Source organism: Centroberyx gerrardi, chromosome 4, assembly GCF_048128805.1.
Source record: "Centroberyx gerrardi isolate f3 chromosome 4, fCenGer3.hap1.cur.20231027, whole genome shotgun sequence".
Taxonomy (NCBI): domain Eukaryota; kingdom Metazoa; phylum Chordata; class Actinopteri; order Beryciformes; family Berycidae; genus Centroberyx; species Centroberyx gerrardi.
In genome coordinates this window covers 22,317,724-22,340,757 of record NC_136000.1, presented here as the reverse complement: position 1 = coordinate 22,340,757, position 23,034 = coordinate 22,317,724, and the positions used below count along the sequence as shown (strand labels likewise).

Below are 23,034 nucleotides of genomic sequence, written 5' to 3'. Positions count from 1 at the left end.
CCGGCCCACTCTGGGCCATTTGATCCAGTGCCTTTTAAAATGTCAACAGTGATTTGCTTGCTCTGTGGCGTTGGGCACTGAGATACCCGGCACAGAGACACAAGAGACTGATATACCGCTGTGGTACGCTGCACAAAGGGGCGGAGATGAACTGTGTGACTTAGAGGGCCGCGAGATGAAGAGAAATGGCAAAAGAACGAGGAAGAGATGGAGAGAGGAATAGGTGACGGAGGAGAGCAAGCCTGGCACTGAAATGACAGGTAAAGTGATATGTGGGAGGGAGAGTGAGAGAGAGAGAGAGAGAGAGAGAGAGGAGCAGGGGAAAAGAGTAAGGCAGATAGACGGAAAGGAGTAGGATGTAAGAGGAGGGCGGTGTTCGGAGAGAGTTTGAGTTGATTCGTCAGCAGAACTCATCCCCTGCAAGATTTTGTGCTGTATCCTGTTCTAGTGTGTGTGTGTCTGTGTGTGTGTGTGTGTGTGTGTGTGTGTGTGTAAGTATGCGTGTCTATGGCGGGGGTGTCAGTGTCTGTGGCGAGGAGTCAGAGGTGATTGATGGTTTACAGAAGAACGCTGATGGGTGATTCATCTCCGCCAGCCGTGGCAGTCTCGGTGGCAACATGAGTGACCTGTAATCTGTCACCCGGCTCAGAGGCCACCTCTCCGCAGCACTGTGGGATGAGACATATACACTCCCTCCTCCTCTCCTCCCGCAGCAGCTCCCTACATCTCACTGAGCTGTGAAGGCGGACTGTCTGAGGGCCGCCTGTCTGTCCGCCTATAAGTTCCTCTGTGCAGCTGCCTGTGTGTGTGTGTGTGTGTGTGTGTCCGCGCTTCTTCTCCCCTCGTAACCTCTCTCCATCTCGCTCAGCCGTGAACTGTGACCAGGAACGGCCGCATCTGTCTGTCAGTCTCACTCCAACAATAATTCAATAATTCCTTAAACATTGCAGAATCTGCTGGACAACCTCTAAGCCTTCTATATAACTGTCTGTGCGCTGTTTATTTCTGTCCTCCTCTGCCCTTAAAGCACTTCTCTCCATCTCAGTGAGCTACGAAGAGCAGCCCAAACCGACCCCACCTGGCAGCGCGCCTGCATATCTAACTATCTGTCTGCCGGTCTGGCAACAGTATTTGTCTGCCTGCCGACAGCCTTCTCTGTTCATCTGCATATCTGACTGCCTGTCTCCTGTCGGCTCGTCGTGCGTGCTTTTGTTATTCTCTCCCTTTTTTGCCAACCCATGTTCCAGTCTGTTTCTCTCTCCACTTGCATGTGTGTCTGCCTACGTCTCCGTCTTCCTGTCCGCCTGTCTTGTCTGTTTGTCCCCGCGTCCGTCCGCCCGCCGAGGCGAGCACACCCAAACAATAGAACAAGAGCGCGCAACAGGGGTCTGCGGCGCTTCCTGTGAAGGTCGCTGACACTTGACTGACAGGACAAGAGGCTGACTCATTTGGGGGAATAGATGCGGCAGAGCAGCTGTGACAGTTGCTGCCCACCCACTCACTCAGCTTTGCCAAAAAGACTCTCCAGGACACAGTGGATTGCATCCCTATGTCAATTTACTTCATAGGTTTTTCGGAAAAGGCAGAAAATAACCCCAAGGAACCGTGTGCAGCTGCATGGTTTTACTACGATATTGAACAAGAGAAGCTATTAGCGAACCTCGAGGAGACAGTGTAAGTGGCATTACTATACCAAAGGAACAAAGTGTCACGCTGTGTTTGTGGCTAATTTATGAGAAGTGAGTAACAGATTGTATTAATGCCAGATGGCTGTGATTAACACCTCAAGCCGTATGCACTGAGTTGCTCTTTGAATGGCGGCGTGCTACTACAGCAGCGCAAACACACTCTGTGGAGAGTTTCCGTGGTTGAGATAGCAGCATCCCAGCATTAGATGTTATGAGATGAATAGCCTGAAGGAAGGTGCTGTGTGATGTAACTACCTGCATGTCTGTGATGCAACTGCCTCTGTCTGCTCTACCAGCAAAGCTTCACTGAGAATAAAACTGGCCAACTGGTGGGTCAGAGATGCGCCTCCAAGATGGTGTGGCAGTAACTAACTCACACACACTCACACACACACGCACACACACACACACACACACACACACTGACTGCTTTTTATAATAGCCTACTGAGCTACTCATAGCACTATTGTGTCTTTTTGTGACTATCCTTCTTTATATCTCGATATCATAATTCTCCAGATGCTATACAATATGTTTTGAGTCAATCAATATCAGTCTCAACGTTCTCTTGTAGATCACTTATTGGTCCTTATTCTGCTTTTTAAGGAGATATTATTTGTACACCCACTCTTTGATGGGTGATGAATGGCACAAGGACTCTAAATATACTCTAAATGAGAATGGCTGAGATTACCAGGAGAAATAATGGAGGAAATGGGGGATGAGAGAAAGGATTTTTAAGGGTGATTTGTGGTTTGCGGGTCGACAAATTCTAAGAAAGAAATCTGCTCACACAGGCTGGGAGAACTCTGGGGCCTCGTCGTTGACGTTCGCCATCCTGACACGCACCGTGGCGGTGCCCGAGTGAGGCTCTTCCCCGCTGTCCACCGCCATCACCACAAACTCGTACAGATGGTTGGGCCTCTCGTAGTCCAGCCGGCCCGCGGGGAAGATGGTCCCGTGGGGCGAAATGCTGAAGTCCGGGCTCAGGGTGTAATAGGTGAGCTCGGCGTTTAACCCCGAGTCACAGTCCGTGGCTAATACTGGTGAGAGGTAAAACAAATATCACACAAGAGCAATCCGTTAACCAAATGAGCTGACGGCATCGGCTGATGAATATGTTGACATCTGTGCAGATCATTATCTCTTTATGGCCTTCCTAAACATGTAATAGATCATAGGCAGTGGCAGTTGCAATTAGCAGCGCACACACTGTACAGCGCCCTCCAGAATTATTACCATCCTTTGCAAAGATGAGCTTAGAAGACAGCAAAAAAAGACCCAATACAAGTAATGAGTTGCATTTTGGGCTGAGAATGTTTGTAGAATTATTTTATTCAGGGGCAATTGCACAGAAAAAACTATATATTTGTTTCTAATGTGTGATAAGCTTTTTTCTAAAAGACTGCCGCGCCGCCACAAATATTGACACCCTTGGTTACAAAGCTAATTTAAGTCTGACTAAGTTTGCTGTTTGGTAAATTTCATTTCACTTAAACTCACTGCTTCAAGTACAGCCCCTCTAGCTCATAAGACTTCTGCATATTCCTTTGATGTGTATATTTCCTCTCTGTCAAGCATCAACTATGCCTGTGCATCTCAATGCTCGATTCTCGTCCCATCTCAGTGTTTTCTAATATGGATCACGATTGGCAATTATTCATCCATGTACAGTATAGTTTGTATTACATGACTGATTGATTAAATGTCAAGGCACTGAGGAAGTAAATTTGCCTGAAACCCCACCTGCACTACTGTTCCACCATACATCAAGATGGAGGTGCTTTAATTCAATATTACATTTAAGATTACTTCTGGATTCTTTCCCATCAACTTCTGGGGGGGAAGTGGATGTGAAAGCCTCATTATAAAGTATCCATCTGTATCTTTATGCCCAGTTGAACGGGGATTTTGCTCCCTTGGGGCCACAAAACTTTAACGTTTTATTAGTTAGCCATGTAGTCCACACTATCCCAGAGTCAAATATAACAGAATTTGAAAAATTCTCAAAATCTTGCTGAGATCCATTCAGATCCATTCAAAGGAATTCCTCTGAGTATCTCAGAGGAATACACCATGAATCTCATGATCCAGAGTCATATTTGGAACAGTTATACTGAATGCTTCTGAAGTGTAATTTTTCAAGCAGCAAACTTATGAAGACTTAGGAGGAAATTTTACTTGGTTTTGCAACAGTGACAAATGACAGTGACAAAACATCTTATTTTTTAGAACAAAGGTTATCACACATTTGAAATCAACAGCTTTTCTGAACAAGTGCCTCTGATTAAAAGGCTTTTAGGCTTAGGTAACGTTCCTCATTACGCGTGGTGTTTATTTTTACAAACCTTATCATAACCTCATCACCTTACCACACAATGCATCAAAGCAAAAGCATGATAGCAGCTATTATAAATGCAATAGTATAATTGGAACGGATCACAGAGAGTTATGTTAGTGCCTTTCAGGAGGCAAAGATGGAGATGTTACAGGTCTACAAGCCAATAAAATGATTCCAAGTTTGCAGCCTTGGCTTTCTGCCGACAATTAAAATAAAGCTGTTGTATTTCTGTAGAAAAAAGTGACTTTTCTAATAGTTGCCTCTTCATTTCAAAGAGAAACAGATGGATGTGAAATATGGGGTCAGAAGAGTCTCACCCTGCAGCAGGGACGTTGCCGTGGTTACGGTCTCAGGGACTCCATCCACGCTGTAGATGGACTGGAGGAATTCTGGGACACAATCATTCTCATCCGTTATCAACACCTGAACCTGATTAGCGGCAAGATGAGGTGATGAGAGGACAAGAGAGGGAGAGGAGTGGAGAGGAGAGGGAGAGGGAGAGGAGAGGAGAGGGACAGGAGAGGAGAGGAGAGGAGAGGAGAGGAGAGGAAGAGAAAAGGAGAGGAGAGGGAGAGGAGAGGAGAGGAGAGGAGAGGAGAGGAGAGGAAAGGAGAGGAGAGGAGAGGAGAGGAGAGGAGAGGAGAGGAGGGAGAGAAAAGGAGAGGAGAGGGAGAGAGGAGAGGAGAGGAGAGAAAAGGAGAGGAGAGGAGAAGGAGAGAGGAGAGGAGAGGAGAGGGAGAGGAAAGGAGAGGGAGAGGAGAGGAGAGGAGAGGGAGAGGAGAGGAGAGGAGAGGAGAGGGAGAGAGGAGAGGAGAGGAAAGGAGAGGAGAGGAGAGGGAGAGAAAAGGAGAGGAGAGGGAGAGAGGAGAGGAGAGGAGAGGAGAGGAGAGGAGAGGAAAGGAGAGGAGAGGAGAGGGAGAGAGGAGAGGAGAGGAGAGGAGAGGGAGAGAAAAGGAGAGGAGAGGGAGAGAGGAGAGGAGAGGAGAGGAAAGGAGAGGAGAGGAGAGGGAGAGAGGAGAGGAGAGGAGAGGAGAGGGAGAGGAAAGGAGAGGGAGAGGAGAGGAGAGGAGAGGGGAGGAGAGGAGAGGAGAGGAGAGGAGAGGAGAGGAGAGGAGAGAGAGGAGAGGAGAGGGAGAGAGGAGAGAAGAGGGAGAGGAAGAGGAGGAGAGGAGAGGAGAGAGGGAGAGGATGAGGAGAGGGAGAGGAGAGGAGAGGAGAGGAGGAGAGGAGAGGGAGGAGAGGAGAGGAGAGGAAGGAGTGACAGGCAGAGGAGAGGACGAAGGACAGGAAGGACAGGACAGGAGAGGAGAGGAGAGGAGAGGAGAAGGACAGGAGAGGAGAGGAGAGGAAAGGAGAATGGAGAGGAGAGTGAAGGAGAGAGGGAGAGTGGAGAGGTGGATGGGTGAGGAGAGGATGAGGATAGACGAGGATAGAGAGGAGTGGGAGGTGAGAGAGGGAGAGGAGAGGAGAGGAGAGGAGAGGGAGAGGAAGGAGAGAGTGAGGGGAGAGAGGAGGAGGAGAGGGAGAAGGAGGAGGAGAGGGGAGGAGAGGAGGAGAGGGAGGAGAGGGAGAGGAGAGGTGAGGAGAGAGTGAGAAGGAGAGGGAGGAGAGGTTGAGGAGAGGAGAGGAGAGAGGAGAGGTTGAGAGGGATGTCGGAGGGGTGATGGAGGAGAGGAGTGGGAGAGGAGAGTGAGAGGACGAGGAGGAAGGAGGTGTTGAGAGGAGTGGAGTGGAGAGGAGTGTGGGGAGTGGTGTGGTTGGGTGGTGAGTGGAGAGGAGAGGAGAGGAAGGAGAGGAGAGGACTGGAGGAGGTGAGGAAGGAGAGGAGAGGAGAGGAGATGGAGAGGAGTGGAGAGGTTTAGAGGGAGAGGAGAGGTTTGGAGAGTGATGAGGAGAGGGAGAGGGATGAGGAGAGAGAGAGGGATTGGAGTGAGGAAGAGGAGATGGAAGGAAGGTGAGGAGAGGGAGGGAGAGTGAGGATGGTTGGTTGTTGGAGGAGATGGTGTGAGGGAGTGAGGTGAGGTATGGAGTAGGAGTGGAAGGAAGAGCTGGAGGATGAGGAGGAAGGGAGGTGAGGAGAGGGAGAGAGGAGAGGAGAGGAGAGGAGAGGAGAGGAAAATACAAAATCAGCGTAGAAGAATACAAAATTAGCATCTCTTTAATAACCCTTAAATCCAGGAGACAGCCGCGGGAAATTCTCTGTACAGGAGGCTGACCTCAAAACTTAATCTAAATTGCATTATATAGTTTCTCAAGTTGCCAGTTCAACACATCCTTTATCTTCCGCTTCATGATTTTCCTGAGTCAAAAATAGAAATGTTCTGAGCATGTGTGTGCCTCACTGTGTGTGTTTTCGACAAAGGCCCTTAGCCGCCCTCCGCCCTACAAGCTCCCTGTCACCACTGTGTGTAAAGTGTGAAGTGACAGCTGAGTAATAGTCCTGAAATAGCTGGGATAGGTTTTCCCAGGCCCAGACTCTCCATCCACTGGTCCAGAGCATTCAGCTGAGCAGAAAGAGATTTTGCCTGCTAAATCTGTGGTGTGAAATAAGTGCCTGACATGATAATTGGGTAACAAAATCTTTGAATTAATAATTTAAAAGATACTGAATACATGAACAGTTTAACGAGAGATAGTCTCTTTAGTGAATAAAGTTTTAGGATTATGAGTTCTCATGCCAAGTGCCTCAGAGTGTGTTGTATATTTTACACGGTGCATCTCCAGATCTCACACTCCACAGAAATCACTTACTGAGACACAGAGACGAAAGGGCGGAAACAAAGCAAAAAAAAACCCCAAAAAAACACCATCATTTGGGCCCATGGTCCACTTGTTAACTTTTCAAAACCAGCCAACCATGCGTTTCCTGCAGACAGTTACAAACTCTGCTGCCTCTCTATTGTGGTTCACTCAAAGCATCGCGGTGCCAATAGGTCAGCGCTGAGATCAGATCATTCCAGTTAATGCTGTCTTGTCTGGCGATATCTGAGCCGCGTAGCGTTTAGGTGTAATTGGCCTGTCAGAGAGCTTTGTGAGCGTCCAGCAGGATAGCATCACACCGCCGAGCTCGGCAACAAAGCGGATTTCCATTCCGTAAATTCTTACTTGACTGACTCAGTAATAAAACATCATAGTGAACCTCGGCTCTGCTCACCTTGGATTGGTTGACACGAGTGATTAAGCTCTTAACGCGGCTCATTGACACTCTCTCTATCACTTTCTAATTAAACTAACCTCTATGGCGGCGCTCAGGCTGCCGGGCTCCTCGCTGGCCCGCACCATCAGCAGGTAGCGCCGCTGGTCGCTCTCGTAGTCCAGGGTGCGGGTCAGGCTGATCTCTCCGGTCTCCTGCCGGATGCTGAACAGGCTGCTGGGATTGATCAACAGGCTGTAGCTGATTGGCTGCTTCTGGAAGGAAATGGCCAACACCACCAGGAAGCTGCGGGACAAAACGGTTTAATCAGGCGGCGCTGTGGGGTTAATGGTGTAAAAAAAAAGAAGGGAAAACCGCACACCCACAGCAGTCTGTTCACCGTGTTGTAATGGAATCAATTACTGTATGGTCAATAGGTCAAGTGTTAAAAACGTGTTCAATCAATACTAGTAATTCTGTGTAGTAATGTGGTATTATTATGCTGTTATATTTGTGTTTTTATGGGTAAGAGTTTGCTTTGCCTAATGGTGTTTTTGAAAGCATTATTATTATGTGGATTTATGCTTGAGTGCACTAGTGTGACAAGATGAGTATTCAGCACATCAGCAAGTTTCAATAGGTAGCCGCAACACCAAGGTAGAGTGTGTGCATATGCATGTGTACATTAGCTGCTAGAACTTCACTCATTAGTCATTATTGCTTCAGAGATTCAAGTAACAACAATAAGAATTCTTCCAATTACCCGACACATAGTTATAATCCCTTGACCCACCTAAAGCTATCGTTATTCATTAGCCTTAGAGAACCTTCTATCTTGTGAAATAACATAATGTGGCAGGTGGCACCGAGTAAAAAAGGGGAGGTGCACCAATTAGAGAGGCTTGCTGATATAGGGCTACCTGCAGGAGGAACGCCAGGTTGCGGCTGTTGGTTCAAGCCGGTGGAGTGAGGCAGGTGCACACCTCATTCCATGCTGGCGTGCAGGGAAGACGAGGGGGCAGGAACAATTGGTAGGCCTAAGGCTGTTTTCTTTGTATAGCGTTTTGTGCTGTGAGGTTTGAATGTGTGTGACATTTATTGTTTTCATTTATTTCAGACCTGCTTCCCTGTTGGGTTGAAGGTGGCTGGTAGTCGGTAGCGAAGTAGACCGACGTACCAGGTATTTTGAAGTTTAGGCATGTAGTTTTTAACATTTAATCGGTATGTATTTTAATATTGATGTAATAAAGTGTTTTTAAGATTGTTAATATTTGTTTCCCTGCAGAGCATCAGTGGTCCATTAGCTGCTCTTGCCGTGGGACTATTTTCGTTGTTTGCCAGTTTGTTTTTGGTATTGCTTTTTCTGTCTAGTCCGCCCTGGCAAGTGTGCTGGTAGCGGGCAAAAATATCTGGGTATTGCCCTTGGGGCGGACTAGTTTTCTTTTCTTTTTTCTTTTCGTTTGTTTGTTCTGTTTTATTATCCATCTGTTTGCTTCCCCCATCAATACCTTTACTCAGGTCGAATCCCAGTCAGACAGTCAGGGCAGGCTTAAGGTGTGACGGAGTTATTAATTGTTTGCAGTGACATTAATCACGTGTGTTAAACTTTGGAATGTGTTAACCAACCTAGCGTGCAAGACTTATTAATTATAGTGTGCACTGGTGTGATTTAGTGTAACTCAGCCCCTGTCCTGTCAGTGATAGCTGGGAAGTAAACTGTAAGGAGGTTAAGGTGGGCGGATGTAAATTGTCAAGCTTAACTTTTGTAATAAACATGTGACTCTTTACCTCCTTGATTGTCATTCCTTATGCTAGTGATTTGTAGCGGGTGTAACAATAAAAAACATATTTTTTTCCAGCAACTACAGAGAAAAATAACACTATACAATGCAAATATAACATATTTACAAATAGAAAAAACAATGTATTGGAAGATGACAAATAATTGTTACATTCAATATTACAGTACAATTTACAGAAATCACGACACAGTTGATGGGGCGCACGGCATGAGCGCAGGAAGGGAACTACTTTGAAATTTATATTATAATAATAAATAAAGCTGCGCCCTGTCGCTCCTAGCGCAGCGCACGGCACGAGCGCACAGGAGGGAAATGACTTTGAATACAACAACAACCGTAACAGCGCTCTGCCGCAGCGTGCCGCCCCTAGCCACCTGCCGCCCCTAGCCACCTGCCGCTCTAGGCCATTGACTGCCACTGGGTGTGAGAAGTCATGGCTGTATGCATTTAATGTCACAAACACAGTTGAATATAGAATATATTATTACTAGAATATAGATGTAGACTGTACACAGCAATATTTGTATATACATATCATCACTTGTATCTCCAAAATGTCAACTTTAAAGGAACTAAGAAACACAGCCTTGTTTTCAGCTTGACCTCCATGTATTTTTGACTTTATCCAATGAGATCTGAAAGGGTTTCAAAAGCACAAGTCTCGTAGGATTAACTCAACCCATAGAAGAGCATGTAATCCTTCAATTGGAGAGAAAACATGAAAATCACCAAAGGTTACAAGGTTTAAATTCCCCGGGACAACAGCGATATGTAAGAAACAGAATGTGTTTGTGTGACTAAGTGACTGACTGACTGACTGAGTGCATGCAAACGTACATTCATCCCTGCTTAAGTGTGTGTCCTTAATTGTGTGTTTGGACATGAGCATGTGCAGTACTCACGGCTGTCCTTCGGGCGTGTTCTCCAGTATGGAGATGGCGTAGGTGGTGTTGGTGAACTGCGGCGCTCTGGCTCCTGCCACCACAGAGAGCATGGCAGGGGCACTGCGGCTGCCCAGGCCGTCAAGGGCCACCACACTTAACAAGTACTCTCTGTCCCGCTGCAGCACCAGGCCCGTGGTCGCCACCTGGCCTGTCTTCTTGTCCACCGCAAAGCAGCCGTCACCTCCTACAGGGTGATACACATGACATTGTCCAACACAGGATCTGAACCTGTAAGAATATCCCATGATCTCAGCTTGAGCACTAACTCAGAACCGTTATTCAGATGTTAAAGGGAAGTGGGTGATTCTATTTTTATCAAGTAGGTTTCATCATTGTCATTGTCATTCAAGTTGCCACGTACATTCATTCTTTCCATGCAATGCTTTATTTTCATACTATTGTCAAGGCTCTTGCCATATGAATAACCACTATCTATTGTATAAACACACTGGTTAACCTTTAACAAACATTTCTATTTAGTACCAGAGAGTGTTGTTGTGGCTTGGATAGTACTAGAACCATTTTTGTTTTCTATTAAAACCCTTTAGGAAAGGTTATTATGCCATATGGATATGCCAAAAGTTTGAGCAGGTTTCATCATGCTCATACAGTTCACATACAGTACACTATTGTGCTATAGAATAAAATAAAAGCAATGCATGACATGTTACAAAACAACTGTATTAATACAGTTCCAACATATATTATTATATGTAGGAACACAGCATTTTGTACTTTTTATTTTGGCAGTATGGTAGTAGTGAATGGGTGAATGTAGGCATATTGTAAAGCACTTTGGATAAAAGCGCTATATAAATGCAGTCCATTTACCATTTACCATAGTAAACATTCAATAGTGAGATCAAGCTGAATTTCAGCCTGCGTCATCAATAGCTATCTCCAAAGGCAGATACGTAATGAGTTAATTATTATGAATTATGAATTATTCTCTGTCAAACAGGGAAAAATCATTTTCATCTGTTGGTGTTTCAAACTATCAAATAAAAACTGCTAAAGAAACATTTGGTTCAGTATAGAACCACCAGGCCATCTTTTATTTAGAACGCAGAGAGGAAAGGAAGACTGACTCTACCGATGTTTTATTAATATTACAACATATGCGCTTGTGTCCATGATCTATAATACATTTTATTCTCACACAAAGGCAAACAAAGAAACACTGAGCTCTCCAAAGGTCATAGGTAAAAGGCGTATTCATCGAACAGCAAATATTACCATCCTATTCACCAATCATAACACAGCAGGCTCTGCATGTGCTGTAAATACTAAAGAACGAGGTCAGGCTATATAAGCCAAACCTCTCTCACCGAGAGAGAGGTCAGCTACTCTCATCCTCTTTACATGTTTAAAGTTAAGCACAGGATGTATTTGAACAGGAGGATTAGATAAAATATATGTGAAATCTCAGAAATTTGTTCTGGAATACTTTGAAGGTGGATTATTTTTTTGTTTAGCTTGTACTCGCTGTACCAGTTGAACCTTACTGCCTACAAGAGATCAAGCAGGAGGGAGGAGGGAGAAATCCACTAAAATTGTGGTAATTGTGGTTTAGGGGGAGGGGGGGTGGGGGTGTGCACTAATGCGGGTCAGAGGAACGTCACTGGCGGAGTGTAAACCCCCAAGAGCGAGATTAGCACAACCCCCCGTCTCTGACATGGCAACAAACCTCTATCCCATCAACCACCAGGGGTTCCACTACTATGGCAGACTTCCAATAGCCCACTCTATGTGTTGGTGTGTGTGTGTGTGTGTGTGTGTGTGTGTGTATGTGTGTTTCTCTGTGTGTGTATGAGACGGAGAGAGGCAAAGAGAGAAGCAGACAGACACACAAGAGCGCATGATGAGTGCATACACAAATGTGTGAAAGCCCCTGGCCGTCTGTGAGTGTGCGTGTGTGTATGAGAGTATATGTGTGTGAGAGAGAGAGACAAAGAGAGAGAGAGAGAGAGAGACAGAGAGACAGAAGCAGAGAGAGACGGGCAGAGAGACAGGTAAACTAATAGAGAGATGCATAGAGTGTATGAGTGCATGAATGAACGTGCTGCCTGTGGCTGCCTGTCGGAGCGACTGTGCTGCTGTCAGTCTGGCTGTGTTTATATCCAGGAATCCATAGTCTGCCAGCCTATTTTAAGAGTGAGAGAGGAAGAAGTAGAAGAAGTATTCCACCAGTATACAACTCCCTTCATCTCCATCTCGTGTGTGTGTGTGTGCGTTTACGTACGAATACCAGAAACCTTACCATCAGACAGAAAGTACTCCACCTCCCCGCTGTCGCCCTCGTCCCCGTCGCGAGCCTGGAGCTGGTAGACCAGCGTTCCCGGAGGAGCCTCGGGGAAGACTACAGCCAGGTAGGGGTACGGCTCCATGTTCCACTCAGGGACGTTGTCATTGACATCGGTGATCTTCAGCTTCACCTTGTTCAGGTACCAGTCTGGGCCTGGGGGATAGTACAGAGATAGTGACGGCGCTGTGGTTTCCGAAAGTGACAGCTGTCATGTAACTGTGTGGGTAGAAGGGAGACAAGCAGCCAGGGGAACCCAAAGCGGAGACAGGCAGCGAGTCAACCGAGGGTACCAAGGGGAGGCTTGTGAGATATGAACCAGCTACAGTAGATGAAAAAAACCTAATGCTGCAGGATCAGAATAAATCTGAATGCTTATTATATCCAGAATGTAGAGCAGATACCGACATATTGACTTATTCTCTTCTTTTTCGGCCCAGAGTGCTGGTCAAAGCCAATTGCAGTGCTATCTTAAAAGTCGCAATTTAACAGCTATCTCTCTACTTTCTTTCCACGTTCCTTCCCTTTGTTACACAGCTGCCGGGCTTGCGAGATTGTTGGAAGTGGGTGTCAGGGAGGCTGTCTGAGCGCAAGGTGGAGGTTGGTGGAGGTGACATGATCCATCCATCCTCCATCAGGGCTCCCATCCAGCCGTCCAGACACCCAGGTTCCCGTGGGAGAGTGTCTCAGCCAGGGTCTCATCTAGCAAGTCTGTGTAAAGCCACCTTGATCTTCCCACAGGGGCCTAGAGATGATGCCTCATGACTGCAGGCATTTTGTCGCCTGCACACAGCCTCACTGGAGTGAATAAGAAGATTCCTGGAATCCAATTACCAACTCTCTCACCCTGAGCTGGGCTAGACAGCAAGAGAGCACAGCAGTGCCCAAGGAGGGCTGGTGTACGACTGCATTACAGTCGCCGTGTCAGGAGCCTAGCGAGCCTTTAACTGGAACTGATAGCGGGGATCGTTATCCACATTATTTCAGTAAAGTACTGAGGAAACACGACGGCACAATCTAGCAACTTATGACAATAGAGCCAGCAAGGGGTAGATAAGACAAAGTGCACAAAAAACTACTGACACTGTTACAGCCCCAATCTAGGACACGTTTTGTATGGAATCTATTCCTGCAAAGTGGAACAAGTCACAGAATTGTGAGCTAAGTCACTATTTCTGCAGATATTGGCTGTGATCCAGTGTCAACACAGGATGAAGGAATGTCAGAGGGGCTGCCAACCAGTTCAGTAGACTGAGATTCACAGAGGCCATCTCCCGCACCCAAGAGGAGAAGAACCCCCCCACTAGGACACCCACACACACACACACACACACACACACACACACAAACATACACAAACACAAATAAATACAAGCACAAGGATTTGACATGCAGGCCTGTCACGGTCACACCCACACACATGCTCACACACTTGACATGCACATGTCTAAGTCGCTCTCTCTCTCTCCTCTTTCTCTCTCTCTCTCTCTCTCTCTCTCTCTCTCTCTCTCTCTCTCTCTCACACATACACACAGGTTAGTTACCTAAGGGATAAAAGTAACTATGGGTTTCAAATCCCATTATGTAATAGGTCTCCTGTGTTTGACCAGGGGCTATATATGTACTTTTTAATCCGAGACAAAAGCAGCAGGAGTTTCTGATGCATCCTTTTGCTACCTGAGGGTTGACTCAACAGATGTGCTCTGTCACTGTACAAAAAAAGCTGCCTTACTGGTTTCCCTAATCTTCCGTCTCTACAAATCTGTTATAGCCAATAATGAAAACTATATATCCTTGAAATAAAGTCTTCAAAATGAATGAATTGCAATCGTAAATATTTAACAGCACCTACGGTTTGCTCAGCTGGGTCTGACAGCAGAAAACAGATGCTGAGATCACATTTCCTATTTCTTTTTAACTGGCTTATAGTCCAGATAGCCTGCATTTTGATGAAAAACACAGTGTTGCACTCCAGACTAGCTCTGGAGTGTTCATGACTGAAACACAATAGCCATAAAGTGTGTGACAGCTCCTAAAAGGATTGTTAGAGGGATAATAACAGAGGGAGGAAGAAGCTAGAGGAGAGAATTAATCTAGCTTTCTGCTCAGGCTTTAAAGTTGCTCAGCGGAGGGAAAAGTTCTGACTTGGATCCGGCGATAGCTCGTTTGGATAAATAGCCACTGTATCGCAGGGGCAGAGAAACTAATCAATGCTCAGATGCTATCGCCGAAAATGTCGACAGCGGCAGTTTATGCGGTTTTAGCCAGACCGTCCCGCTCCGTAAGAAGGAACAATCCTTTCGTGATGAATAATGAGAACGGATAAAGATTCTATTCCAAACTAGAGGGTTTTTCAAAGGCACTTAATCAAAGAGAAATCAAAGCTCCGCTACTTAACATTTAGTTGACTATCAAATCTTTGCGGGGAGCGGAGCACGCCACATGCCTTGCCTCCTGCTTGTTGGTGCTTTTCCCAGCCATGTCTCTGTGGTAATGGCAGCGATGATTTTACAAGGCTCCGTCTAATTAGCTCGTTACAGAGAGACTAATCAGAGCCAAGGCAGATAATTAGAGCCCATCAGCTCTAGAATGGTAATGAAGAATGTACTAGAGTGCGTGCGCGAGTTTGTGTGTGCGTGTGTGTGTGTGAGAGAGTAGGTGAGCGACTGGTTGAGTTCACGTCTGAGTGATGTGAGTGAGTGAGGGAGTGTGTTTCGAGGCTGCGGACGCGTGCGATTTCTCTATGATCTGGAGAATTAAATAAAGAACGGCCGCGAACGAGCGGCGAAACCTGACACTTCCCGCCGCACCTGACTGAGACAAGAGAGGTGATCAAATAACCGGGCGAGGCAGAGGCTCCCGGGCTCCGCCGGATGGTTCAAAGTCTGATGTGTTTTCTGCAGCTCAGCCTGATGAAAAGCCGGTCTATACACTACAATCCCTTAAGGATAAGAGCATCTGCCGGATGACTAATATAATAATGTATCATAAAGAGGTGGATGAGAGGAGTATTCTGTGTGTGGTTAGCCAAGGCTCAGTGAGTACAATGTGTGTGCTGTGTGCGTGTGTGTGTGTGTGTTCTATATCACTGCAAGCCATTCTGTTGATGTTCCCTGCTGTTAATCCTCTCCTTGGGTAGTTGCTATATAAAGCTGCTAAGTGGCTTGCCGGTGTAAAAAAAAAAGAAAAGTTGTCTCAAGTGCTGCTGTGCACATATACACTGCCCACAGTACAAGGACACTCAGTGCGTGTGGGAAGGGGATGAGAGGGAAACAGAAAGAGCGGGAGAGGCAGAGATGCAGAAACACAAATATATACTGTATACATATATAGAAATCTAGAGAGAGAGAGGGTGAAGGAGGATGGGGGAGGGAATATTGTGTGATGCTTAGCCGACAATGTGAAATAATATTATAGAGACAAGAGCACAGGGGGAAACAAACAACAAACAGCACAAGCACAACAATGGACTCCAGGAGCATCTGTGTTTACAAAGGAAACATACAGTAGCAGAGCGCACAACACAAGAGGCGAAAATTTGAGATAGAAGATATAATTAAAATCACAGGGTTTTTTTTTTTCCTTATGGATCCCTTGCTCCACTTCCAGAGTCCAGCGAGGAGGGGAATTAAGATCCGAATATTCCAGCGTGGAATTAGATGAGCGCAAATTGCGTCTGCAAGCATAAATATCAATGGCCCGTGTGAGACGGGGAATTTCAGGAGTGCTTTTTTAGCAGCGAGTGAATGGAAAGTGAAAATCGGCTCAATGGGGGAGTAATAAGGTACATTAGCCAAATGTTTGCAGTGTTAAGGAGGCTCTATTCTGAGCTGCCCACCCCCTGCTCTCTGTGCTTAAAGCAGAGTGTGAAGCCGTCAGCAGGAGATCAACATGCTGAAAGCACCAGGGACGGAAATCTATTAACTCAGGGATCCCTGCACTGCACACTCTGGACTCAGTGGCTCAGTATGACTGACATGCTAACCACACACACACACACACACACACACACACACACACACACACACACACACACACACAATCTCAAATGGCAGACATTTTCACATTCTGCACATTTTAGCTCCTCTATCTCTACAATAAATGCACATAGGAGTGTTCCATTAAAGGGGCATTAAGTAAGTCTATGATTTGTATTTAACCTCTATCTGCAACCAAGAAATTGCAACATGGACAGTTCACAGTGGCCTGTAATTGACATAGATAATAAAGTCACATATTCATATTCAATTGAGGTGAGTGAGCTAGCTAATCAGTGCAGAGAGCCACCAGAAACTATATTATGATGCAAAATACTGCAATAATAATACTGCTTTGTCATTTGCTTTTTTTGGTCACCAGTCACTCGCTCCTAGCACTGTCCTCCACCGTTAAGCAGTTGAAAATGTGCGTAGGTGTGTGTGTGTGTGTGTGTGTGTGTGTGTGGGAGGGGGTGGGTGGGCTTGGCAGGGTGGAAAGTGAGTTTTTAAGCCAGGAATTTCAGCAAATGATGGTTGAGTCACTGGCACTGATCAGCAACCCCCTCAAGATGCATTATAGCTATTTTGTGTGAGACCGTAAAAATCTTACTTAATGCACCTTTAAGATCACCATCTCTTTTAAATCTGCCCATGTCTACGATGCATCCTCACATACTTAAAAACAACACAGGGGAAGATTATGTCTAAACGCAGCAGCTGCCAGCTTTAATTCGCATTCCCCCAAAATGTTTGGCTTTTTGACAACATGACTCACATGACTCAAGAGTCATGTGAGTCATGTTGTCATGGATTTTTTTAGTCATGTTGATATATTCATGATACAAGTCACACACACACAAAGAAGCCACTGTCATGAGAAGATATATGCTGTTACGGTTCGTTATGTGTCGACAGAATTCAAACAGCGTTGTCGTTCTCAATGTCAGTGCTGAGAAATTATTGCTGAAAGATTCTGTGCCTGACGTTTTGCAACACGAGCCAAGACACAAACTCTCATCTTCTTCCATCTAGATGAAACTATTTCTCTTTCCCTCTCAGTGTCCTTCACACACAAAGGACACATAATTGATTCCTTGACTTTGACGCTGGATAATCAATATCACGCTGACACAAAATGTCTGAAATTGTGCCTGAAAGTCTGGAATGTGTGTTAATTCATGGCTCTGCCTATTGTACAAGAAATAAGGTTGTCTGTTCACATAAACTGATGTGAACATATTACCACATGACCATTTTTAAAGAGCCACATTTTTACAGATATATTGTGAGTATTCTCCTAACAGTTACAAAGTGCTGTAGAAATTAAACAAAACTTGGATGATACCAAACCATCCACTATAATAAAAGGAGCGGTCACGCTGCTGGCTCCATTAACACCCATGCAGCAGAAGAGAGCAAAAATCAGTGTAACAGTAATATTGTCAATATTAGCAACACAAATACAATTTGTACAATCAATACTTTACACACAAAAAAAAACGACAATGCTATGGGCTTCAAAGTCCACTTGATGCTAAATACACCATCAAAGCCGATAGGACCCAGCGCTCCCAACAAACAAATCAATATTTTTTCTACGGCATAATGAGAGCAGTAACAAGTTAGCAGTTGAATCCAATATAATGGAGTTTTCAGTTGTGTCTTAAAAGAAGATACAGCGTTGCCGATCGTATTTCCTCAGGCAAGTTGCTTTAAAGTTTAGAGGCCCCGATCGAAAATGCTTGATTGCCTTTTGTCTTTCATCTAGACTTTGAAACAGTCCAAATAGCTTTGTCTGTACGTCTGAGATTTCTGAAGATTGGGAGTTCATTAAAGCTCATAAAAAACACGCTTAAAACAAGCCGCTTGTCACGTAAGAAGAAAATGTTAAGATCTGAAAATCAACAGGAAGCCAACACAAGGTAAAACGGGCGCTGGGCTGTATCAGCTCTCTTCTTCGCTCTAGTTAAAAGCCTCGCTGCTGCACTCAACAAGCTGCAGACCAGAGGAGCTTTTGATGGGTAGGCGAAGATAAAAAACACATCTAGAGCTGTCTGCATGATAACACTTGAATGAAATTAGAGGGAAAATGACTGTGTGACCCAGCACTACATCTGCTCTACATCAGTGTTGTATCAGTAGTCAAGTATTGTATTTCTGTATTACAGTTGGTGAAGTACACTCTCTATCCTCAAATCTGTGATGGAACATATGGCTCCCATCCAAAAGGACAGCTACTGTAGAAATAGCCTTTTATACACTCAGTCATACATGCTGCACCCATCCACCCACCCACAAATGACATGAATGTGCAACAGCACACGTGCACACGCTGTCTCGCAGCTCACAGCAGAGCAGTTATTTAGAAATGTGGAAAGGAGCGTTGGTCTAAATGGGTATGAACAGATATAAATTGTTGTTTGGCCTCTTCCTGCCCCTCGCTCCGGGCTTTCATTTTCCTGCCTATGAGTCTGGAGGAGGGAATGCATGTGTGTGTATATGTGTGTGTGTGTGTGTGTGTGTGTGTGATCGAAATTGTATCGAATTGTGTGTTGTCTGCGCATTCATGTGCGCATGTGTATGTACATATGCATGTGATGTCAGCGTGGTGAAGTTTTTTTTTTAAAGTGAGCATTGTTTGTGTACTCATGTGTAGCTGTGTCCATCTGTGTGTGTGTGTGTGTGTGTGTGTCTCCAGTAGTAAGCAGACTGTTAAGATGCTCGTATGCACTCCACCGTTCAGCTCACACTAGCCTGAGGTTTATTGGGAAGTGCAAGGAGTTCGAAGAAACACCATTAAACTAAAAAAAAAACCACTATTCCTCTGGGAATGGTGAGTTTGTTAGCGCATGGGAGGAGAGTAGAGGAAAGGAGAGGAGAGGAGAGATTAGAAGAGAGGAAATGGTGGATGCTGCCATGTTGCTCTCTTCCACTCTAAACAGGAAGGGGTACTGTTCATACCAGAGGCTTTCATTTGGTCATTAGTCTCCATCAGTACCCGTCTGTTAGTGTTAGTGTGTGTCAGAGAGCTATCTTTCTTTCTCTCTCTCTCCCTGGCTTGATGATGGAGAGGTAATTTCAGTTTTACGATGGTGTGACTCTAATGATGGGGATGGGAGAGCAGAGAGCATGTGAGCTTGGGAAAGAGAGTGAAAATAGTGTGTGTGTCTCTGTGTGTGCTTGTGTACATGCGTAAGTGCACATCTGTGCTTTTCTGTGTGTGTGCACGTGTGTGTGTGTGGACACAAGCAGGATAGGGTCCAACTCCTACTGCTGTCCCCAACACTGAATGGGCCGTTAATGGAGAGTAATGAGGGAGTACTTTCATGGCAGATGTGCCCTCTCTGCAACTCTGTCTTGCCCCGAGACTGTAAAAGTGACCCAAGCGAGACATCAACAGTCAAGCAGCCGCTCCATGCTCTGATTAAACTCTGTGTGTGTTTTGGGAATTTAAATGGTTTGTTCACTAAGTTTGCCTCACGCTGCTGTACCCCTGAAAGTAACAGTAAGTATCATTTCGACACAGCACCTAGAGTCACATTAAATGACAAAAGCCCTGGCAGTGTCAGCCTGGCCCAAAATCTGTTAGAGGCCCATCTTCTTCACTGGAGTGTGAAATTATTTTAGCTCTCTGCTCATTATAGGATTTTAAAATGCATTATAGTTAGGGCTTTTATGGTGTGCCGCGGCATTAATTCAATTTGCCCCATTCACGCTTTCTTATTATCACGCTCGGTTCGAGCTACAGGGGGAGGAAGCTGCTGAGCAGTGCGCCCCGGCCTTATCTCTAAAGGATATAAACTACACTACCCAGCTCAATCAGAGCCGGCCCGGACTGCTCCATCCATCCATCCACTCTTCCTCTCTCTCTCTCTCTCTTATCCCCTGATGCTGCTTGCTGTAGCGACCTCCATCCTTCCCTTCATCCTCCATCCCTCTCTCCATTTCCTTGTGAGTTGGTGATTGATGGGGGTTGTCCTGAGAGCCTTTTCGATATCTTTCCATAGGAACACACGTATATAGTCACACACACACACACACTCACACGCAAGCATCCGCACACACCCACACCGACACGAAGAGGGACCGGGGCCAGGCAGAAGCAACAGAGGGAGCCGCGCAGGTTTAATGGGAAAACAAGCCACAGTGTATGGGTTAGACAGCGTTAATCTATCACTGGAACCAGAACCTGGGTCTGTGTTTGTTTATCACACCAGAGAAAGAGAGGGATTCTGGGAAGGCCCTATCCCTGTTTGCCTCCCCCTGCTATTGTTATAAAAGGGACAATAATGCCTTGAACATTGCAAATGTATTGCTGTGGAACAACTGCAGGTGAAAAGATTAGCATGGAGCAGTAGGCAGAGTGTGAGCGTGGGCTCCGGCTCTGACGACGCTTCCTCAGATGTGAACGCTGTGTGCATGCATGAATGCACACATGAATGTAATTCTGTCTGTCTCTTGTCTGTATCACACACACATACACACACACACACACACACACACACACACATACACATACACGCACACACATACACACAAAGACACGCACACATACACACAGACACACAAAACATGCTACACACTACACTGGTCACATGTATCATACTGTTAGCATGTGACTAGTCTGGCACATTGTTAATGGGGAAAGAGGAAAGGATAAAGTCCTCATTTAGAACATCTAATCCAGTGAGCAGTCTGTCCTGTGTTGACCATCATCTCCCGTCTCACATCCAGAGCGGCATTAGCAGCAAGCCAGCAAGATTAAACAAGATCAATGTTTATCACTCCCAGTGCGTGTGAGGGAGAGAGGGGCTAACATCATCAGACCCGAATGACGAACACCCCCGCTTCATCACCATTTATCACAGTATCTGGTATCAAAAACACATTAACAACGGATATCTGTGATTATCTCTTATATACATGTTAAATAGAAATAATAAATGATTTAAATGCCCCAAATCTATGATGATGTGATATTCATATTGGTTGGATATAATCTCATATTTATATCTCGTCAGTAGGATTTGGTGGTGTAAATATGCGATGATCTCGCAATCAATCCAAATATTAAGACAAGCTGAGTGACTCATTTATGACTTTGAGCAGATGATTATTCATGGGGTCCCAGAACGTTTAGGGACAGATCCTCAATTTAGAGTTTGACAGACGCAGTCAATTCTCAGTCAGAGATATCCATCAAAAGCAACTTAACAAACATTCACGCAATTAATTATTCAAATTACTCGATTAAATTGCAGCTGCACTGCCGGGGCAGAAAGGGCAGAAGTAATTACGAGTCGATAACTTGTGAAAAATGGCATGCAAAGCAGGCTGGCAATCTTTCGACGGAGTCTAAACACAGATACTATATATAGGCATAAAAATAGGATATGCAGAAACTTGACTTCTCATTTTCCAATCCTGCTCTTTTCCTAGTTTTCATTTAGAGGCACAGGGGCAATGAGGACTGCAATGAGGACTGCAGTGAACCCTGCGCTCTCAGCTCCAGGTCTTGATCCTTACAGTGTGTGGCGGTGGCGCGTGTCTGTGCGTTTGCACGGCAAGGCTGGCACTGCTAATGACATAGCATCCCCATCCCATCCTTCTCAGCACATCATAAGACCGTAGAGAACATATGGTCTGATTAGTCCGCGGAATTAAGCCCTACGCTGACGACGGAGAGAGGAAGAAAGAGAGCCGCGCACGTTCGCCGGCTCCGCTGAGAACGGCCACAAATTGGCAGTCGAACCACAGTTAAAAAAACCAACAAAACGATCACACACGTGCTCACACACGCACAATAGTCTAGTTTGGAGCAGGCATAACAGACGTGTTCAACCACAGATGGGGAAAATATAACAAAAGCGTACAATATGCACTCCGACTGAGATGACAAAACAACAAAGGAATGCAAAGCAGGAACAGAAACAGTGTTTTGTACATCCTGCTTTTGTCTCAACCATGCTTTAGGCCCTCTGTTTACGTGTCTATCTATCTCTCTTTATCTGGCTCTCTCCCTCTCTCTGTCACACACACACACACACACACACACACACACACACAAACTCACATGTGTGTAAATATCCAAATAACAGCCCGTGTAGCCCATTCTTTCCCCTAGGTGTCGTTCATCAGCCTGGAGAGACACTACATTTCCTCCGCATCAGACACCTGCGACTGTAATCAGTCATCCTCTGGCTAAGATGAGGTCGTAGTCTCTCCATCTCCCAGAATTGATTAAATAACTGAACCATGAGATGGACATCATCTTCAAAAGCATTTTATTATCTGAGCTGTGATTCCCTTGGCTCCAACGTAGTCTTTTTTGATCATCAGTCAGACTCGGAATGAGCGAAACAGTCTTTCTCTTCGTTCTACCCTCTCTTTTGCATGGCAGTCATTTTCATCTTTTCAACAAAAGGCACATTCTCGCTGTGCAAATCGGTGTCGTACAATTACTGCAATTTCTGCTCTTTTCTCCACAGCAAAGTTCATGGCGTGTCAAAAAATCTCACTAGGCGACTTGGCCAACCATGTGATCTTTTCTCCTGCACTAAAAAATCCTCCTTGCTCACAGTTCACCCGGCAAAACTTTCAAAGTTGTCTGTGCCTTGTGTGTTTATCAGTGCCTCCTTGGGCCACCGAGAGTTGGGCTGCAACCATTGTTATGCTCAGTTAATTGGACCTTTGGGTACAAAAGGTTGAGAAATTCAAGACAAAGTAGATAAATAAACAAAAGGCATCGAATTCCCACGGCATATCCTCGTGCCAGCTCCAATTTTCCTTGCTCAGTCTAGCCTATAGGCGGGCCTGTCTGAAGGGCTGATTCATTAGAGTGCTTTAG

The 23,034-nt window shown here is 45.5% G+C and overlaps 1 protein-coding gene across 1 annotated transcript in view; it reads right to left on the bottom strand.

Annotated features, from left to right (window-relative positions):
* LOC139912525 (neural-cadherin) overlaps window positions 1-23,034 on the bottom strand; it is a 72,157-nt gene that overhangs the window by 41,323 nt on the left and 7,800 nt on the right. Inside the window, exons 2-6 of the mRNA XM_071900353.2 lie at window positions 12,169-12,366; window positions 9,867-10,092; window positions 7,264-7,468; window positions 4,347-4,458; window positions 2,482-2,731 (exon numbers count right to left, since the gene is read on the bottom strand). Coding sequence (XP_071756454.2) covers window positions 2,482-2,731; window positions 4,347-4,458; window positions 7,264-7,468; window positions 9,867-10,092; window positions 12,169-12,366 — 991 coding nt within the window. The remainder of the gene's footprint in view (window positions 1-2,481; window positions 2,732-4,346; window positions 4,459-7,263; window positions 7,469-9,866; window positions 10,093-12,168; window positions 12,367-23,034) is intronic.